The sequence below is a fragment of the Nerophis lumbriciformis genome, linkage group LG28, assembly GCF_033978685.3.
Source record: "Nerophis lumbriciformis linkage group LG28, RoL_Nlum_v2.1, whole genome shotgun sequence".
Lineage (NCBI taxonomy): Eukaryota > Metazoa > Chordata > Actinopteri > Syngnathiformes > Syngnathidae > Nerophis > Nerophis lumbriciformis.
Genome location: NC_084575.2, coordinates 9,685,829 through 9,706,497, shown reverse-complemented (window position 1 = coordinate 9,706,497; position 20,669 = coordinate 9,685,829). Strand labels below are relative to the sequence as shown.

The 20,669-nt window shown below is 43.5% G+C and overlaps 1 protein-coding gene across 2 annotated transcripts in view; it reads left to right on the top strand.

The window, feature by feature from the left end:
- Positions 1–20,669, top strand: part of LOC133570836 (receptor-type tyrosine-protein phosphatase gamma-like) — a 519,637-nt gene that overhangs the window by 435,024 nt on the left and 63,944 nt on the right. For both annotated transcript variants that reach the window (XM_061923573.1, XM_061923574.1), the window contains exons 12-14: positions 2,557–3,229; positions 10,872–11,010; positions 19,460–19,551. In XM_061923573.1, the coding sequence (XP_061779557.1) occupies positions 2,557–3,229; positions 10,872–11,010; positions 19,460–19,551 (904 nt within the window). The remainder of the gene's footprint in view (positions 1–2,556; positions 3,230–10,871; positions 11,011–19,459; positions 19,552–20,669) is intronic.

Below are 20,669 nucleotides of genomic sequence, written 5' to 3'. Positions count from 1 at the left end.
GCAGTTTTTTTCATAGTTTGGCCGGGGGTGCGACTTATACTCAGGAGCGACTTATGTGTGAAATTATTAACACATTACCGTAAAATATCAAATAATATTATTTAGCTCATTCACGTAAGAGACTAGACGTATAAGATTTCATGGGATTTAGCGATTAGGAGTGACAGATTGTTTGGTAAACGTATAGCATGTTCTATATGTTATAGTTATTTGAATGACTTGCCATAATATGTTACGTTAACATACCAGGCACGTTCTCAGTTGGTTATTTATGCCTCATATAACGTACACTTATTCAGCCTGTTGTTCACTATTCTTTATTTATTTTAAATTGCCTTTCAAATGTCTATTCTTGGTGTTGGCTTTTATCAAATAAATTTCCCCAAAAAATGCGACTTATAATCCAGTGCGACTTATATATTTCTGGGGCTGAGGTTGCTGAGGTAGTTAAAAAGCTCCTCGGTGGCAAGGCCCCGGGGGTGGATGAGATCCGCCCGGAGTTCCTTAAGGCTCTGGATGCTGTAGGGCTGTCTTGGTTGACAAGACTCTGCAGCATCGCGTGGACATCGGGGGCAGTACCTCTGGATTGGCAGACCGGGGTGTTGGTTCCTCTCTTTAAAAAGGGGAACCGGAGGGTGTGTTCTAACTATCGTGGGATCATACTCCTCAGCCTTCCCGGTAAGGTCTATTCAGGTGTACTGGAGAGGAGGCTACGCCGGATAGTCGAACCTCGGATTCAGGAGGAACAGTGTGGTTTTCGTCCTGGTCGTGGAACTGTGGACCAGCTCTATACACTCGGCAGGGTCCTTGAGGGTGCATGGGAGTTTGCCCAACCAGTCTACATGTGCTTTGTGGACTTGGAGAAGGCATTCGACCGTGTCCCTCGGGAAGTCCTGTGGGGAGTGCTCAGAGAGTATGGGGTTTCGGACTGTCTGATTGTGGCGGTCCGCTCCCTGTATGATCAGTGTCAGAGCTTGGTTCGCATTGCCGGCAGTAAGTCGGACACGTTTCCAGTGAGGGTTGGACTCCGCCAAGGCTGCCCTTTGTCACCGATTCTGTTCATAACTTTTATGGACAGAATTTCTAGGCGCAGTCAAAGCGTTGAGGGGATCCGGTTTGGTGGCTGCAGGATTAGGTCTCTGCTTTTTGCAGATGATTTGGTCCTGATGGCTTCATCTGGCCAGGATCTTCAGCTCTCACTGGATCGGTTCGCAGCTGAGTGTGAAGCGACTGGTATGAGAATCAGCACCTTCAAGTCCGAGTCCATGGTTCTCTCCCGGAAAAGGGTGGAGTGCCATCTCCGGGTTGGGGAGGAGATCTTGCCCCAAGTGGAGGAGTTCAAGTACCTCGGAGTCTTGTTCACGAGTGAGGGAAGAGTGGATCGTGAGATCGACAGGCGGATCGGTGCGGCGTCTTCAGTAATGTGGACGCTGTATCGATCCGTTGTGGTGAAGAAGGAGCTGAGCCGGAAGGCAAAGCTCTCAATTTACCGGTCGATCTACGTTCCCATCCTCACCTATGGTCATGAGCTTTGGGTTATGACCGAAAGGACAAGATCACGGGTACAAGCGGCCGAAATGAGTTTCCTCCGCCGGGTGGCGGGGCTCTCCCTTAGAGATAGGGTGAGAAGCTCTGTCATCCGGGGGGAGCTCAAAGTAAAGCCGCTGCTCCTCCACATTGAGAGGAGCCAGATGAGGTGGTTCGGGCATCTGGTCAGGATGCCACCCGAGCGCCTCCCTAAGGAGGTGTTTAGGGCATGTCCGACCGGTAGGAGGCCACGAGGAAGACCCAGGACACGTTGGGAAGACTATGTCTCCCGGCTGGCCTGGGAACGCCTCGGGATCCCCCGGGAGGAGCTGGACGAAGTGGCTGGGGAGAGGGAAGTCTGGGCTTCCCTGCTTAGGCTGCTGCCCCCGCGACCCGACCTCGGATAAGCGGAAGAAGATGGATGGATGGATGGACTTATATATGTTTTTTTCCTTCTTTATTATGCATTTTTGGCAGGTGCGACTTATACCCCGGAGTGACTTATACTCCGAAAAATACGGTACTTATTAAATGTATTTTAAATTGTTGTTTACATATGAAGAAACAATCGCAGGCATAAAGTATTACAGTTTCACACTATTGCACGTCCAAAACATGCACTAACACATCATCATGTCAAAGCTGGAGGAAATTGACTTGTCAGACACGCCCTCTGCAGATAGTGCCATCAAACCACTTTCTCTTTAATTTACCATTAAAAAGTGCATACTTACAGTTTAGGGTAGAGGAAACAAGTCTAAAAAATATGCAAGAGAGTGAATCCTGAACTGTATAACTATAATAATATTTTGTTATTGTATCTTCTCAAACCACAATACTATGAAACGTAAACTTGGACAGACTTTAGAGTAGTCAGTGTACAGCGTGTGTCGCAGTGTTGATATACTATGCAGTGAAAATGAGTAGATAAAAGTTGACATCTATAGTATTATTATAGATCATATGATGTCATATTGTTAGTCGCTGGTTATACGTTAAGGCTAACGTCATCTGCTTTTCCTCTGCCAGCCTACAGTATCTCCCGTGTCCTCAGCCGACATGGCTCCCATAAGCTCAGGTTCCTCCACATGGACGTCCTCTGGCATCCACTTCTCTATTGTCTCCATGGCAACAGGACTGGGCCCCTCCTCCAGTGGCAGCCAGGCGACAGTGGCGTCTGTGGTGACGAGCACCTTCCTGGCGGGCTTGGGCGTCAGCGGCGGGGTCATTTCCTCCTTGCCTAGTTCGGTTTGGCCCACGCAGGTTCGTCCGACCGCCCGGACCCCCTCTGGTCCGACCTCCTCGCCCGCCGCGACGGAGGCCCCGGAGACTCCTGCCGAGGAGAAGCAGGCCGCAGCCGAGGGCGAGGAGGAAGAAGAGGACGAGGGGGACGGAGAAGAGGAGCAGGAGGACAAGAGTGCGGACAAGAAGAGGAAGAAGACGCCCGATGATCAGGAGGAAACACGAGCCAACAGCACGGCGGCCAAAGACCCCATTCTCCCCACTCCTGCTTCCACAGCCAAAGAGAAACTTGCTGTCACTACAAGCCAACCAGGAGCCACACAGAAGCACCTGACAGTCAATGTCACCACTCAGCAGACTCACAACCACAGCAGCGACATGCAGATCCCTCAGAGCTCCACTCTCGCTCCAAAGATCAGCAGCGATGGAAAGAGTCTTTGGCCATTCTCCATCCATACCGGTGAGGAAGCAGTGTCGTCGCCACAGGCTCTGAAGCGATCGTCACATTAGCTCTCGATCACACAAAGTATCTGCTGCAAAAAGCACTTTAGCACCACAATTATTTTGACAAAGTTTTTGTATCTTAGCAACACATGCCTGAGGGCACAAGCATGCTAGAGATGTTGTGCCTCAAAGAATTCCCTTTGAGTTATTTTTCAAAGTTGCCTTTTAGACAAACCTGGGGCCTCATGTATTAAGCGTTAGAGATGCGCGGATAGGCAATTTATCTCATCCGCAACCGCGTCAGAAAGTCGTCAACCATCCGCCATCCACCCGATGTAACGTTTGATCAGAACTGCATCCGCCCGCCATCCGCCCGTTGTTATATATCTAATATTAATAAAAAAATTAAAAAAAAGGGTGAAAACTACGCGAATTGCACCTTGTGCAGACAAGATTTTTCGATCGGACACGGAGGAATTAGCGATGTAAAAGACCACGTTGGGACAAAAAAACACAAGTCTAATGCCGTTGCTAGCGATACAAGTGGAAAACTTTCAACGTTTTTCGTCGCCCAAACAGATTCTTTGGATGTGATAAATGCCGAAGTTTTATTTACGGAGGCAATAATTGAGCATGGACTTCCAATCGCACTGGCTGATCACATGGGACAGTTAATAATGTAATGCAACCTTTAAAAATCATTACGCGGTGATCGCGATCCCAAAAATAAACTTTTCTTGCATGATAATGTCCAGAAAAATTCGCTTTATATTACTATAGAGTCCTTTTAACGAATAGTTTGATGGTTTATCACAAACCTTAAATGAAATTCCATGGCCACTGTCCTGCTGTCTATATCAACCAGGGTGAGCCCCACCCCTTTCGTGAGCGCACTGAGCGCGGAGTGACCCCTTTTACGCGCCCCCGGCAACAGGGGTGGCAAGCAGGTAAGCTGCGCGGGCGGAGCGCGCGGAGTGACCCATGTTACGAGCCCCCGGCCACGGGGGTGGCGGGCAGGTAAGCTGCTTACCTGCTGCGCGTGACGCCGGCCGCGGCGAAAGCGGACGAGGCGGGGTGTCGGTGCGGTGGGCGCGGTAGTGACCCTGGACGTGCGTCAGGCCCTTCTCGCGGATCGCCTCAGCTACGGCTCCCGGTGGGGCCCTCTCGGTCCCGGACCCCGGCGAGGCGTCCCTTCTCCCTCCGTAAAAGTGTCCATCTCTTTTTTTTTTTTTCTTCTGTTGTGGCATATGCTGCAGGTGCCTGCTCGTTTTTCGTATGTGGGTAACAACATTTAACTATGTATATATATTTCCCAATTGGTTTAACTGCCACCCGCAAAAAAAAAATAAAAAAAAAAAATAAAAAAAAATATCTAATTAATCCGCCCGACCCGACCCGCGAGCGGATAAAATCTTTTTTTTTTTTATTTCATCCGCCCGATCCGCGGATAATCCGCGGACTCCGCGGTTGTGTCCGCAAACCGCGCATCTCTATTAAGCGTGCATTCGCACAAAAACCTGGCGTACGCCCTTTTTCACGGCTGCCAGGTCAAATTCCTTGTCTGTTAAAGGGGAACTGCACTTTTTTGAAGTTTTGCATATCATTCATAATCCTTATGAGAGTAAAACATGTTTTTAAAGGGGTTTTTTTGCATTCTAACTTGTAATAATCAGTTTATTCTAAGTGGCTAGCAACCCAGCTATTGAGAGCAATTAATTCTGCCTCTAAATCACTCAATAATGCTTCCAAAAAACGCCAACAATACTTCCATAACCTGTAACATAACCAATCTGTAGCGACATTGTTATTGTAAGAGCAAACACTGAGGAACTGTTTTTCTTCCTGCAAGCAGCGTTGGTCGGGCCCGCGTATTTGGCAGGTGCTAGTTGTAAGTGTCCCAATACTTTTGTCTACTTGTAGTCTGAAGTGTCCCAAGACTTTTGTCTAGTGTACCTACCTTGTCTGCATTGTGTGGGCACGTTGGTGCTTCCTGCTTTTGAGCAGCCATCTTAAAAAAACAGCACCGCAGGAGCATCAGTGCAGCGGGTCTTTGAAGGGTCATAAAATCAAAACCGGAGCAGGTATCACAACTCTTTCACCAACTTTTAATCAGAAGGGTTCAATCTCTCTCCTGTGTTAGTTTGAAGCCGAAACAACAAACGCGCTCAGAGGAGATAATGTTTGAAGAAAGGGGACGGGTTTTTACAAAAATGTTGTGTTGAAGGGGGAATAGCAAACTTCCTGTTGATTTTTGCTGGGGGTTGTCAATTTATGAAATGTAGGTCTAAGTGAGACCTACATAGAGGTTTTTGTTTCATCTCTCTCCGACCTTCCCAGTGGGAGTTACAGGCAGTTTAGTAATGTTTTACTTCCGAGGAGCAGTTTTTTGTCCGTTTTATTCAAAAATTGCTGTAGAGCGCAATTTTTGAATTTGGGGTAAGGTTTTTTTATTAGATCACAGTTTTTGCCAGTCCTGATGTGTGCGTTCAGTTCGGTGAGTTTTGAAGCATGTTAAGGGGGTCAAATTACAGCGCAAAGAGGCAAAAGTGACTGTTTTTAGTACTTTTTTGTCTTGAAGGGGGAATTGCCAACTTCCTGTTGATTTTTGCCCGAGAATGTACCATTATGAAAGTTAGGTCTGAGTCAGACCTACATAGAGGATTTTGTTTCATGTCTTTCCGACCTTCCTAGTGGGAGTTACAGGCAGTCTAGTTTTTTTTTTTCCTAGGGGGCGCTAGAGCGCAATTTTGATTTTTGCAGTTCGGTTTTTTTATTAAAAGACAATTTTCTTCCAGGGACGGCGTGGCGCAGTGGAAGAATGGCCGTGCGCGACCCGAGGGTCCCTGGTTCAATCCCCACCTAGTACCAACCTCGTCATGTCCGTTGTGTCCTGAGCAAGACACTTCACCCTTGCTCCTGATGGCTGCTGGTTAGCGCCTTGCATGGCAGCTCCCTCCATCAGTGTGTGAATGTGTGTGTGAATGGGTAAATGTGGAAGTAGTGTCAAAGCGCTTTGAGTACCTTGAAGGTAGAAAAGCGCTATACAAGTACAACCCATTTATTTATTTATCATTCTAGCGTAGGAACACATCGTAGTAAGCCAGCTGCGGCCAGAGGTAAGCTATAGCTTCTGGGTCAGCAGCTGAATTGCTTTTGAGTTTGTTATGCACGACACAATGCGATAGGACACCAATTTGTACTGACTGAAAAACACGAACAATCATATTACAGTCTCTCTAAAGTATTAGCCCACATTTCATATTTTGTTTGCACACCGCAAGCTGGACAGTGTATGTATGCAGTTGTACTAACAAGCATGATGTGCTGTGTATTATGATCAATATTATAGTGACTCACTCAATGGACAATTTTCCGTTTGGTCAAACTGGCCAGGGAAGTTTCCAGTAGATTTTGGGAAGGTGGATACAAGTTTTTCCCACTGCAAGGGTGTGTTAACAGTTGTAAACAGTTCGTTTTTTGTTGTGATTCCGTTTCTTTGAGCAGTGTCCACCTTGCCAAATGCACGAAGCCTTTCCATCTATAATAACATTTTGTGCAGCGGAAGCACTTTATTTCTGTTGGCTCCAAGCTCCACATTTCCTGACTTGTTCTCGACTAACGACGCTCATCTGCTCCAGCCTTTCACCCTGTCTTTGTGCTCGCTCAGCTTCTATGACAGTAGGTTGTCCTTCGCATATTCAGGTTAAAAAAGATGAGCTTGTTAATCTTAATTTGTATAAAAATAACTGTCTATTACGAGGTCTGCTATGATTAGCAAAAATAGGCTTTTGTTGCCGGAACTCCGGAGTACATTGCTATGAGATGCAGAAAGTCCGTTGCTATGTGCACGGAATTAAATGCCCACACAGGAAAGGATTCCCGGTAATGCTTAAAATGTCAATGTACATTGGTATGAACGTGTATGTTACTACATTTTATACATAATATATATACAGAAACCTCAACTATACAGGTAAAAGCCAGTAAATTAGAATATTTTGAAAAACTTGATTTATTTCAGTAATTGCATTCAAAAGGTGTAACTTGTACATTATATTTATTCATTGCACACAGACTGATGCATTCAAATGTTTATTTCATTTAATTTTGATGATTTGAAGTGGCAACAAATGAAAATCCAAAATTCCGTGTGTCACAAAATTAGAATATTACTTAAGGCTAATACAAAAAAGGGATTTTTAGAAATGTTGGCCAACTGAAAAGTATGAAACGGGTAGATTTTGCGCTGTGTGCAGGCGCCAAGTCCTGTTGGAACTTGAAATCTCCATCTCCATAGAGCAGGTCAGCAGCAGGAAGCATGAAGTGCTCTAAAACTTGCTGGTAGACGGCTGCGTTGACCCTGGATCTCAGGAAACAGAGTGGACCGACACCAGCAGATGACATGGCACCCCAAACCATCACTGATGGTGGAAACTTTACACTAGACTTCAGGCAACGTGGATCCTGTGCCTCTCCTGTCTTCCTCCAGACTCTGGGACCTCGATTTCCAAAGGAAATGCAAAATTTGCATGGTTGGGTGATGGTTTGGGGTGCCATGTCATCTGCTGGTGTCGGTCCACTCTGTTTCCTGAGATCCAGGGTCAACGCAGCCGTCTACCAGCAAGTTTTAGAGCACTTCATGCTTCCTGCTGCTGACCTGCTCTATGGAGATGGAGATTACAAGTTCCAACAGGACTTGGCGCCTGCACACAGCGCAAAATCTACCCGTGCCTGGTTTACGGACCATGGTATTTCTGTTCTAAATTGGCCCGCCAACTCCCCTGACCTTAGCCCCATAGAAAATCTGTGGGGTATTGTGAAAAGGAAGATGCAGAATGCCAGACCCAAAAACGCAGAAGAGTTGAAGGCCACTATCAGAGCAACCTGGGCTCTCATAACACCTGAGCAGTGCCAGAAACTCATCGACTCCATGCCACGCCGCATTAACGCAGTAATTGAGGCAAAAGGAGCTCCAACCAAGTATTGAGTATTGTACATGCTCATATTTTTCATTTTCATACTTTTCAGTTGGCCAACATTTCTAAAAATCCCTTTTTTGTATTAGCCTTAAGTAATATTCTAATTTTGTGACACACGGAATTTTGGATTTTCATTTGTTGCCACTTCAAATCATCAAAATTAAATGAAATAAACATTTGAATGCATCAGTCTGTGTGCAATGAATAAATATAATGTACAAGTTACACCTTTTGAATGCAATTACTGAAATAAATCAAGTTTTTCAAAATATTCTAATTTACTGGCTTTTACCTGTATATATATACTGCAGTGTTTCCCACAGGACAGGCATCTATTTGTGGTGGTGTGGTCGAGGGGCGGGGGGTGGCGGCGGCAGCGGCGATGACCAAGAAGAACGCGGAGTTGCAATATAATTACAACATTTTATGTACATATTTATATACAGATTTGAACAATTAGTGATTCACTGAAATATATTTATTAATTGTGGTTCTTACAAAAAATATATCTTATAAAATATAAAAGCTAAAATGTCTCTTAAAGCTCTGTCCCTTTAATTAGTGAATACTAAATAATTTAACTTTAGCCTACTACTACAACCATATTATTTACCAGCAACATGAATGAAGTGAAACAGAGGCAGAGGTGTCCTGCCACAGTCAGTCAACCTCCTCCTCCTCCTCCTCCTGCTGCTGCTGAACAGGTCGCACCTGTGGTCCGGACTGTAGGCCTACCTCCTCTCCAAGTCCAGGCCTTTTTGGCCGTTGAAAATATTTTTCTATACTCATCTGTGTGAAGGAGTGAACATCCAACATTAGAATTTATTACTAACGAGCAGAAGCGCTCTATGTACAGTTCCGTCTAACCTTAAGCGGCAGCAGCTCAACACATGCAGGGTTCAACGTTAAGGTTTTTTTCTACTTGCCTGACTTCTCAAATCTACTTGCCCCAATATTTTTACTTGTCCTGCCTAGGTTTTTTTCTGGCTGTGTAGTGCTCATGGCTTATATCTTACTAGAATCCTTCCCGTTGACTATTTACAACACTACAAAGTATTTATTATTATTATTATTATTATCTATAATTACATTTAAATGGCATTGCATACATGTAAAATTAAATGCTATTTCACATTATTTGACCAGTAGCAGTTACACTCATCTGAACAGGTCAGCCACCTGTTTAAAGCCCGATCACAGTTGAAATCTTGAAATGAAGGGCCTTTAATGGCCAAAACATTAACCTGGACAACATTTTAACAGCTGGTTGGCTCAGATTTTATTCTTTTCATTGCATTCACATGCTGCAGTGGACAGTGGACAACTATCTTCAGTATTAAAGCAGTATCTGAAGCACCGTCTCCACGTGTGTTTATTGACAACAGGGTTATAACCTGGACACGTTAGCTCGTCGGTATGGTAACACGTGACTGTTACTACGTGCGTCTGCCCCGGCCCCCGAGTCAAACAGCGGCGGTGTTAATGAAGCAGCGTCAGGCTGCTCACCGTCAGTGAAACGCTCGGTGAAATCGCGGATTAACGTTAAATATATGAGGAGCCGCGAGCTATGCAGCTATAACCTATATTACCCTCGTATTTGGCGGAGTTACCGCCACCTACTGCACCGGAGTTGTAACTACAAGCAACATTCACAGACAGAGTCCCATTGCTTTTATGAGCGGTCGAGCGAGTCAAAAGCCGAAAAATCCATTTGTGGCGGACGTAATTCTTTCGTGGCGGGCCGCCACAAATAAATGAATGTGTGGGAAACACTGTACTGTATATATATATATATATATATATATATATATATATATATATGTATACATACACAAACACACACACACTCTTGGCATATGTGTATATATATATATATATATATATATATATATATATATATATATATATATATATATATATATATATATATATATATATATATATATAGATGTGTGTTTTTGTATGTATATATGTATATTTATGTATGTATATATATATATATATTATATATGTACTGTATGTATATATATATATATTATATATATATGTATATATATATATATGTATGTATATATATATATTATATATGTACTGTATGTATATATATATATTATATATGTATGTATATATATATATATACATACTGTTTATATGTATATACATATGTACATATATATATTATATATGTATGTATATATATACATACTGTATATATGTATATACATATGTACATATATATATTATATATGTATGGATGTATATATACATATATGTATGTGTATATATATACATATGTGTATGTGTGTATATACATATATATGTATGTATATGTATATAAATGCATGTGTGTATACATATATATATACTGTAAATGTATATGTTTGTGTGTGTATATGTATGTATATATATACATATACATATAAATATGTCACAAATGTGTCACATATATATATAGATATATATGTATACATATACATATAAATATGTGTGTGTCACATATATATATATATATGTGTATATATATATATATATGTATATATGTAAATAATGATATACATTTTTGTAATACTCGTACAAATAATGAAATAGTGTCCCTACCTTACACACATTTGGAATGTTACCCCGACAATACTGGAGGTAACACTACTATGTGTGCGTGTGTTACATGTGTTGTTGTAGAAAGGACCAACTTGTCCAACGTGACCCGTACTTCTCACCCCGGGATGGGCAGGATGGTGTGGATGGTGCCCCTGGTGGTGGTATCTGCTCTCACGCTGCTTTGTCTCATCATGCTACTGGTCGTGATGGTCTACTGGAGGTGAGGTGGCTCTGAGATAATAATGTTTATTATTAGTATTATTATTACTAATATGTGTGATACTCTCTGGCACTTGACAGTGAACATTTTAATGACCAACCACAACTTTAATTTCTGCTCTTTTCAGCCGGTCTGTTTCACTCTAAAATCTTTGACTGAAATGTAGAAATCCTTGCTGCTTTTTTTCATATATTTAGTTTGAACTTTTTCATACATTTTGCTTAAAGGTGCCATATGTAATAATGTGGCCAGGAATGGTACTGCAATGACAGTCAAAATTCTGTAGTCCCCTCCCACTCTCCATGACAGAGGTTGCCAGATGCGCAGCCGAATCCGAATCCTACTCCAAGAAACTTCAAATGACAATCGACGAGTCCTTTGCTGTAGGCTTCTTATGTCGATTAGCCAAATGTATTTGTAAAGATGGATGGATGGATATTATATATCGCATAGTCTTACTTTGATATCAAGCCAAGGCCAACAGTAAAATTACCGTCACATTTCGTTCAGCATAACCCCATGTTGCATCCAACCTGACGCACTGCATTGTTTTCCATGTACGCACATCACCATCTTTCAGTGCAGAGTGCAATTCTATGAGCCAACCCACGTGACTATGCTAAGCATTACTCTAGGAGCTGAGCATCACACTAAGCATTTGTTGCACAAACATACTAGCTGTGTTAGACAAGATCATAGACTGTATTGGACAATATAGTTTACATACCAAATGTCCATTTCCATTTATTACAAGTAATAAGGAAACGTAAATGCCTTACTTACCTATTAAGGAGGAAATGAGCAAGTTTGGCGTCAGATGAAAAAATCTTTTCCACCTTCAACGATACAAAACCTCGTTTTGTTCCTGGCTTTGTTATGAATAAGTTGAGAATAGTAACGACGTCTTTTAGATTTACTAAGGTCTGACATGTTTAGTAACTTTACCAGTGGCAATAGCCAGACGAAGATGGCGGTGCGTAACAGGCAACCTGGATGTGACATAGTCACTGACTTTCTAATTGGTCAAACGCTGGAGGGAGGGACATCGAAATGAAAACAATAACATTTTGGGGCTGTAAATACAATTTTGAAATGAGCATATCCTGGCTGAACTACCGTTATCAGTTATAAATGTATTCGAAAAAAAACATGATTTATTGATGCCTTTTGACATGTCAGTGCCATTAAATGATGACTTAACATGAAATTATTACATTAACACCTTTAAGCTTTTTATTTTCTTTATTTCATTTTGTTAGAACTTTTAATTGTCTGTATTACATTCATTTGTATTTATTTGGTTCTCTTTATTTAATACTTGTTAGTTTATTTTAATTATCTTTATTTTTTTTCATTTTGTAGTAACTTTTAATTCTCTATATTTTATACATTTTGTATTAACTTTTTATTTTTGCTTTAGATTTTAAGTCTCAGCTGTGTTTTCTTCTGCTGGGCTAATTTCCAGCCATGGAAGTTCCAGTAATTCCACCATCAGGAAGCCTAATGACTTACAAATATAACTGTAGGCCATTTCTTCATGCATATTTATTCACTCCCTTAAAGGATCTGCACTATTATTTAATCTCGCAAGTACTCAACAAGCCTCCTTCCCACAAAGTTGAAACAGACTCTTGAATGGAATCATTGAATTTTCTGCTATTCTAAGATCCCCTTACTAATTTCACAAAACTTTGTACGCTTCCTTTCCTTTTTTGTACGCACTGCCATCAGAAGATCCTCCCTCACGCTTGAGAGGCATCATAAAGTTGGCTAAAAAGAATGAGAACAGTAATAATCATATCTGGCAGTGCGTAGGTAAACATGAAATATGCCGACATATGTTTGGAAAGGCAGGGTGATATATTGTGGTTGTCTACACCATGCATTTGTACCTTAATTGGTTCTGTCACAAGTGTAAAAATAGCGTCACAAATTGAGAGTACTTAGCCGTTGTTATGACAACGTCCACAATGTCATGAGGTTTCATCGTTTCTCTCTTAAACAATAATACTTCTCATTCCTACATAAGTCTTTGAATATCTCTTTTTTCTTGCTTCGTTCAAAGTCAAGTTCACTTAATTGCCAAATGTGCGGCGCACATCTGGAAGCCTTTGAGGCTTTGATGAGAGCTCACAGATGTTTGAGAGAACGCCACATTATTCCCACGTTATTCCCTCAATGCAAGGCAGCGCTGCAGGAGGTGCGGACCTGGCTGGACCACACTGGCAGATTGATTGGAATTTGGAGGCGGAGGAGACCCCCGCTCCGCCTCTTTCCCGCCCTCTCACAATTAGCTGCCCCCCTCCACTCATCTTTGTTGGCTTCTCTGTCCATCTTTGTTGTTTTGCTTGCTAAAGAATGACAAGCATCTGCAGTCTGCTCTGCAAGTACAGGTAGGATCCAAACTGCCGTGTTAGTGACAGGAAGTCTGCAGGATAATTCAATCAATCAATCAATCTTTATTTATATAGCCCTAAATCACAAGTGTCTCAAAGGGCTGCACAAGCCACAACGACATCCTCGGTACAAAGCCCACATACGGGCAAGGAAAAACTCACCCCAGTGGGACGTCGATGTGAATGACTATGAGAAACCTTGGAGAGGACCGCATATGTGGGTAACCCCCCCCCCTCTAGGGGAGACCGAAAGCAATGGATGTCGAGTGGGTCTGACATAATATTGTGAGAGTCCAGTCCATAGTGGATCCAACATAATAGTAAGAGTCCAGTCCATAGTGGGGCCAGCAGGACACCATCCCGAGCGGAGACGGGTCAGCAGCGCAGAGATGTTCCCAGCCGATGCACAGGCGAGCGGTCCACCCCGGGTCCCGACTCTGGACAGCCAGCACTTCATCCATGGCCACCGGACCTGTGCCCCCCCCCCCTCAAGGAAAAGGGGAGCAGAGGAGAAAAGAAAAGAAACGGCAGATCAACTGGTCTAACAGGGGGGCTATTTAAAGGCTAGAGTATACAAATGAGTTTTAAGATGGGACTTAAATGCTTCTACTGAGGTAGCATCTCTAATTGTTACCGGGAGGGCATTCCATAGTACTGGAGCCCCAATAGAAAACGCTCTATAGCCCGCAGACTTTTTTTGGGCTCTGGGAATCACTAATAAGCCGGAGTTCTTTGAACGCAGATTTCTTGCCGGGACATATGGTACAATGCAATCGACAAGATAGGACGGAGCTAGACCGTGTAGTATTTTATACGTAAGTAGTAAAACCTTAAAGTCACTTCTTAAGTGCACAGGAAGCCAGTGCAGGTGAGCCAGTATAGGCGTAATATGATCAAACTTTCTTGTTCTTGTCAAAAGTCTAGCAGCCGCATTTTGTACCAACTGTAATTTTTTAATGCTAGACATAGGGAGACCCGAAAATAATACGTTACAGTAGTCGAGACGAGACGTAACGAACGCATGAATAATGATCTCAGCGTCGCTAGTGGATAAAATAGAACGAATTTTAGCGATATTACGGAGATGAAAGAAGGCCGTTTTAGTAACACTCTTAATGTGTGATTCAAAGGAGAGAGTTGGGTCGAAGATAATACCCACATTCTTTACTGATTCGCCTTGTGTAATTGATTAACACGTTAATCATTTTTATGGGATGCTTTGACAAAAAACTGTGTGTGTTACTTAGCTAAATGGATGAGTTTGCATAATTTATCATGGAAACTGTTTTGCAGCAAGACTGTTTTCTACAAGAACTGCTCATATTTTGTTGCTTTAAAATAAAGTGTCAAGATGATGATAAATACTTCTCTTTTACTCCTAAAGTCTTGCACAATTTGTCAAAACATGCACCTTTAAAACTAATAAACACAAAGATGTTCCAAATCTGAAGATATTTTTTAATCTGTTTCACATACAGTTTTGATATTCATGTGTAATAAGTGTTCTATTCCACAGTTAAAATCTTGACCTAAAGCAAATTTAAGCTTATCATTCTTAATTGTCTATATCTCGCCCTCAAATTCATCCTGCAGGGCAGACGATCCGATGTTATAAAATCTGAGTGACCACATTTTTGCCCGCACCCTCCAACTATTTGTGGCAGCTTTGGGGTACCTTCAATGGCTGCCAGCATCTTCCAATTGTTTTATACAGTACAACGCTTACTCCAATCAGCAGATGTCCTGGTATCATGGTTCCGAAGAGGTAGATAATGTCAACGTCCTCGACTGAAAGGGTCGCCAGGCGCGCGGCACTCCGCCTCTCCTTAGAGTCTGTCGTATGTCCAACAACAACCGTTCCGACAGAACAGAGAAGTTCCCCCTGAACCCTGAGATCTTGTCAATTTTGTTGAGAGGCCACTTGATCAATTCCATTGTTTGGATTTTGAAAAGCAGTGCAAAAAGAGGCAACAGGAAAGTTAAACAAGACAAAAGAGGCAAGCAGGGGAGGCACCGAGAGGGGAGGGAGTCCAACCGTCACTGCCAAGAGCTCAGAGACCCAATTCACACAGTGATGACCCACCAGGTGTCGACTTTCCTCGCAGACATGAAGACTTTTAGTAAATATTGTTGTCGCTGACTCGTTTCTGAGACAATTATTGGGATACTTCAGAAGTAAATAGGACAATCCTACCAAGTAAATTTTATCAGACATAAGATTATTAGATGTTTACCGCCTTTGGTCGGAAGCGAAATTTGCTACAAATACAGCCTTGTTGTTTCTATGTGCGCACAGTGCATCCGGAAAGTGTTCACAGCGCTTCACTTTTTCCACATTTTGTTAAGTTCAGTTGCAGCCTTTTTCCAAAATAGAATACATACACTTTTAGACTCAAAATTCTCCAGAAAATACTCCATATGTGAAAAGGTTTTTCTTAAAATATTTGCAAATTTATGAAAAATAAAAAAATCACATGTACATAAGTATTCACAGACTTTGGTCAATACTTTATGTACCTATGTCAGCAACTACAACCTCAATCAAGTCTTATTGAATTTGATGCGACAAGTTTGGAACACCTATCTTGGAGCAGTTTCTGCAATTCCTCTATATCCATTCCTCTTTGCAGCACATCTCAAGCGCCATCAGGTTGGATGAGAAGCGTTGACAGACTTGAAGCTATGGACTTAAACAGTGGTCAAGTCTCTGCTCCAAAAATCGGACTATTTTAGAAGTTCTCAACAATTTTTTGTCATGCCCTCAGAAGTGGACAAAGAATAATGAATCGAAATACTATATCCATCTTTTTTTGCTCATTAGAAATGGAATCCCAAGGGCAGCAGCGTTAACAGAGAAGCCCAGACTTTCTTCTCCGTGGATTATTCTTCCAGCTCCTCCCAAGGTGTTCCCAAGCCAGCATGGCTTTGGTCAACTGTGGTCTACTGGCCAGACGTGCCCTTATTGCCTGCCCCAGGGAGGCGTCCGGGTGGAATCCTGACCTGATTCTTGAGTCACCTGATTTGGCTCCTCTCAGTGTGGAGGAACAGTGGGTTTCCTACCGAGTGACAGAGCGTCTCACTCTTTCTCTCAGGGAGTGCGCCGCCACCCTACATAGGAAATTAATGTTGATCGCTTTTACCCGTGATCTTGTCCTTTTGGTCACAACCCAAAGCTCATGAACATACAGTAGGTGAGGACAACACCTTACAGTAGATCAACCACTAAATTGAGAGCTTTGTCTTCTGGCTTCAGAGTCTGACTGTAGATGCCACACTGATCCGCCAGTCCATCTCATTATCCATTCTTCCCTAACTCGTGAACAAGAGCAGGATCTCATTTTTGACCTGTAAATAAAACTCAACCTTTTGCTGTTTGAGAATCATGGACTCCAACTTTTAGGTTCTGATTGTCACCTCAGTCACTTCTCACTCAGCTTTGAACCGATCCAGCGAGAGCTGAAGACCATGTGAAGCCAGCATGACCATATCATCTGCACCAAACCAGATCCCTTCAATGCCCTGACTAAGCCTAGAAATTAATGGCCATCAAAGTCTATTGAGAAGCTGCCCATTGATTAAGTGTTAAGCTAGTTGATGACTAGCTCTTGCGCCGAGAACAGAGATTATTCCACTTGAGATAATATAATAGATATAATATATAAAGGGCTTTGCATACTTTGTTATAGTTCCTGGTCAGTCTGTTGGAGCACTGGAGCACATCCTATGTGTTGTCGTGTTCATCAATGTGCATTGTCCCTTTAAACAAACAAACTGATGCAACCGAACTGGAGTATATATAATGATAAATATTACTGGACTGCACTGTTTGCCTTAGACCATACAACTTGGAAGAAACCTGTACTACGTCTTGGTCACACCAAGGCGCTTTTTTCATTATTTAACAACATTTTCCACCTGCAACTCAATAATGCTCTTTTTTACTGAAAAAAATCACAATATTCACAAAGAACTTTGCTCCACTTGTGTGCCTCTCTGCTTACCTGAACTTTCTCCACACTGCAAGCCTTTTTCCATTTTTGTATTCTCCACTCCGGCAGAAATCTCAGAATTGATCAATAAATTCAAGTTAGATCCTTTTCACTCGACCCTGGTCAAAGTATTCCTCTCCTCTCTGCTTCCCCTCATCCCTGTTATTTTTCACTCTTCGCTTTCCACTGGTATTGTTCCGCCACTTTTTAAAATAGCAGCTGTTTCTCCAATTTTGAAGAAACCCGGTTCAGATCCCAACAATTACAATAACCTCCGTCACATTTCCTTCCATCTCAAAAATTCTTTAAAACAACTGTTGCATCCCAATTACACCTCCACCTGACCCATCCATCCATCCATATTCTTCCGCTTATCCGAGGTCGGGTCGCGGGGGCAGCAGCTTAAGCAGGGAAGCCCAGACTTCCCTCTCCCCAGCCACTTCGTCCAGCTTTTCCTGTGGGACCCCGAGGCGTTCCCAGGCCAGCCGGGAGACATAGTCTTCCCAACGTGTCCTGGGTCTTCCCCGCGGCCTCCTACCGGTGGGACGTGCCCTAAACACCTCCCTAGGGAGGCGTTCGGGTGGCATCCTGACCAGATGCCCGAACCACCTCATCTGGCTCCTCTCCATGTGGAGGAGCAGCGGCTTTACTTTGAGCTCCCCCCGGATGACAGAGCTTCTCACCCTATCTCTAAGGGAGAGCCCCGCCACCCGGCGGAGGAAACTCATTTCGGCCGCTTGTACCCGTGATCTTGTCCTTTCGGTCATAACCCAAAGCTCATGACCATAGGTGAGGATGGGAACGTAGATCGACCGGTAAATTGAGAGCTTTGCATTCCGGCTCAACTCCTTCTTCACCACAACGGATCGATACAGCGTCCGCATTACTGAAGATGCCGCACCGATCCGCCTGTCGATCTCACGATCCACTCTTCCCCCACTCGTGAACAAGACTCCGAGGTACTTGAACTCCTCCACTTGGGGCAAGATCTCCTCCCCAACCCGGAGATGGCACTCCACCCTTTTCCGGGCGAGAACCATGGACTTGGACTTGGAGGTGCTGATTCTCATCCCAGTCGCTTCACACTCAGCTGCGAACCGATCCAGTGAGAGCTGAAGATCCTGGCCAGATGAAGCCATCAGGACCACATCATCTGCAAAAAGCAGAGACCTAATCCTGCAGCCACCAAACCAGATCCCCTCAACGCCTTGACTGCGCCTAGAAATTCTGTCCATAAAAGTTATGAACAGAATCGGTGACAAAGGGCAGCCTTGGCGGAGTCCAACCCTCACTGGAAACGTGTCCACCTGACCCATCACTCCGAATCTTTTCAGTCTAGTTTTCGCCCCATTCACAGTTCAGAAACTGCCCTATTAAAAAATCACCAACAACCTTATCACAGCAGCTGATTCTGGACGTCTCTCCATCCTCATCCTCCTGGATCCGAGTGTAACCTTCGACACCATCTCCCATTTAATCCTCTTCAATAGACTCTCATCCACTGGCATCATCAACACCCACCTGGACTGGTTTCACTCGTACCTCACTGGCCGCACTCAGTTGATACAGCTTAAATCCTTTAAATATGATCATTCTGCAGAAATAGCAGGTGTTCCACAAGGGTCTGTCTTGGGCCCCCTTCTCTTTATCACTTACCTTCTCCCCCTTGGCCATATATTTTTGAAAATGTAACATTCACTTTCACTGCTACGCTGATGACCAGCTCTATCTCTCCACCAAGCCTATTGCCACATTTCTACTTTCCTCCCTCACCTGTTCACTCAAGTTTACATAAGTATGTATTTGTTGTTTGTAAAAGTATTTATTTGTTGTGCATACAAGTATGTATTTGTTGTTTACTGCATTATTTATTTTTGTTTGCACAAATATTCATCTGTTGTGCAAACAAGTATGTATTTGTTGTGTACACCAGTGTTTATTTTGTTGTTTACACAATAATGTATTTGTTGCATGCACAAATACAGTATTTATTTGTTGTTTACACCGGTATTCATTTGTTGTATGTATTCACCCAAGTATTTTTGTTGTTTTGTGTCTCTGCAGGAGGTTTTTTCAGACCGCTCACTTCTACGTGGAAGAGAGCAGTTCTCCTCGGGTTGTGGCCAATGAGAGCATCCCCTTCATTCCCATACCAGGTAAATGAGCGGCAACCTTCTGTAGCTTGTGAAAGATCTTCTAATGCATGGGTGTCAAACTCTGGCCCGCGGTCCAAATTTGGCCCGCCGTGTAATTGCACTTGGCCCTTGAGGCGATATCAAATTAACACTAGAGCTGGCCCGTCGACTATATTCAGTGGCGGTGCCGCATTCACCGCTAATTCTCATACTTGCCACCCTCCCGGGAGACTCTCAAATTTCAGTGCCCCTCCCAAAAATCGTCACGTCCGCTTTTCACCTAGTCCAGCGAATGTTGGCCCAGTCAATCAATCATCAATCAATCTTTATTTATATAGCCCTACATCACAAGTGTCTCAAAGGGCTGCACAAGCCACAACGACATCCTCGGTACAAAGCCCACATACGGGCAAGGAAAAACTCACCCCAGTGGGACGTCGATGTGAATGACTATGAGAAACCTTGGAGAGGACCGCATATGTGGGTAACCCCCCCCCTCTAGGGGAGACCGAAAGCAATGGATGTCGAGTGGGTCTGACATAATATTGTGAGAGTCCAGTCCATAGTGGATCCAACATAATAGTAAGAGTCCAGTCCATAGTGGGGCCAGCAGGACACCATCCCGAGCGGAGACGGGTCAGCAGCGTAGAGATGTTCCCAGCCGATGCACAGGCGAGCGGTCCACCCCGGGTCCCGACTCTGGACAGCCAGCACTTCATCCATGGCCACCGGACCTGTGCCCCCCCCCCCCTCAAGGAAAAGGGGAGCAGAGGAGAAAAGAAAAGAAACGGCAGATCAACTGGTCTAACAGGGGGGCTATTTAAAGGCTAGAGTATACAAATGAGTTTTAAGATGGGACTTAAATGCTTCTACTGAGGTAGCATCTCTAATTGTTACCGGGAGGGCATTCCATAGTACTGGAGCCCGAATAGAAAACGCTCTATAGCCCGCAGACTTTTTTTGGGCTCTGGGAATCACTAATAAGCCGGAGTTCTTTGAACGCAGATTTCTTGCCGGGACATATGGTACAATGCAATCGACAAGATAGGACGGAGCTAGACCGTGTAGTATTTTATACGTAAGTAGTAAAACCTTAAAGTCACATCTTAAGTGCACAGGAAGCCAGTGCAGGTGAGCCA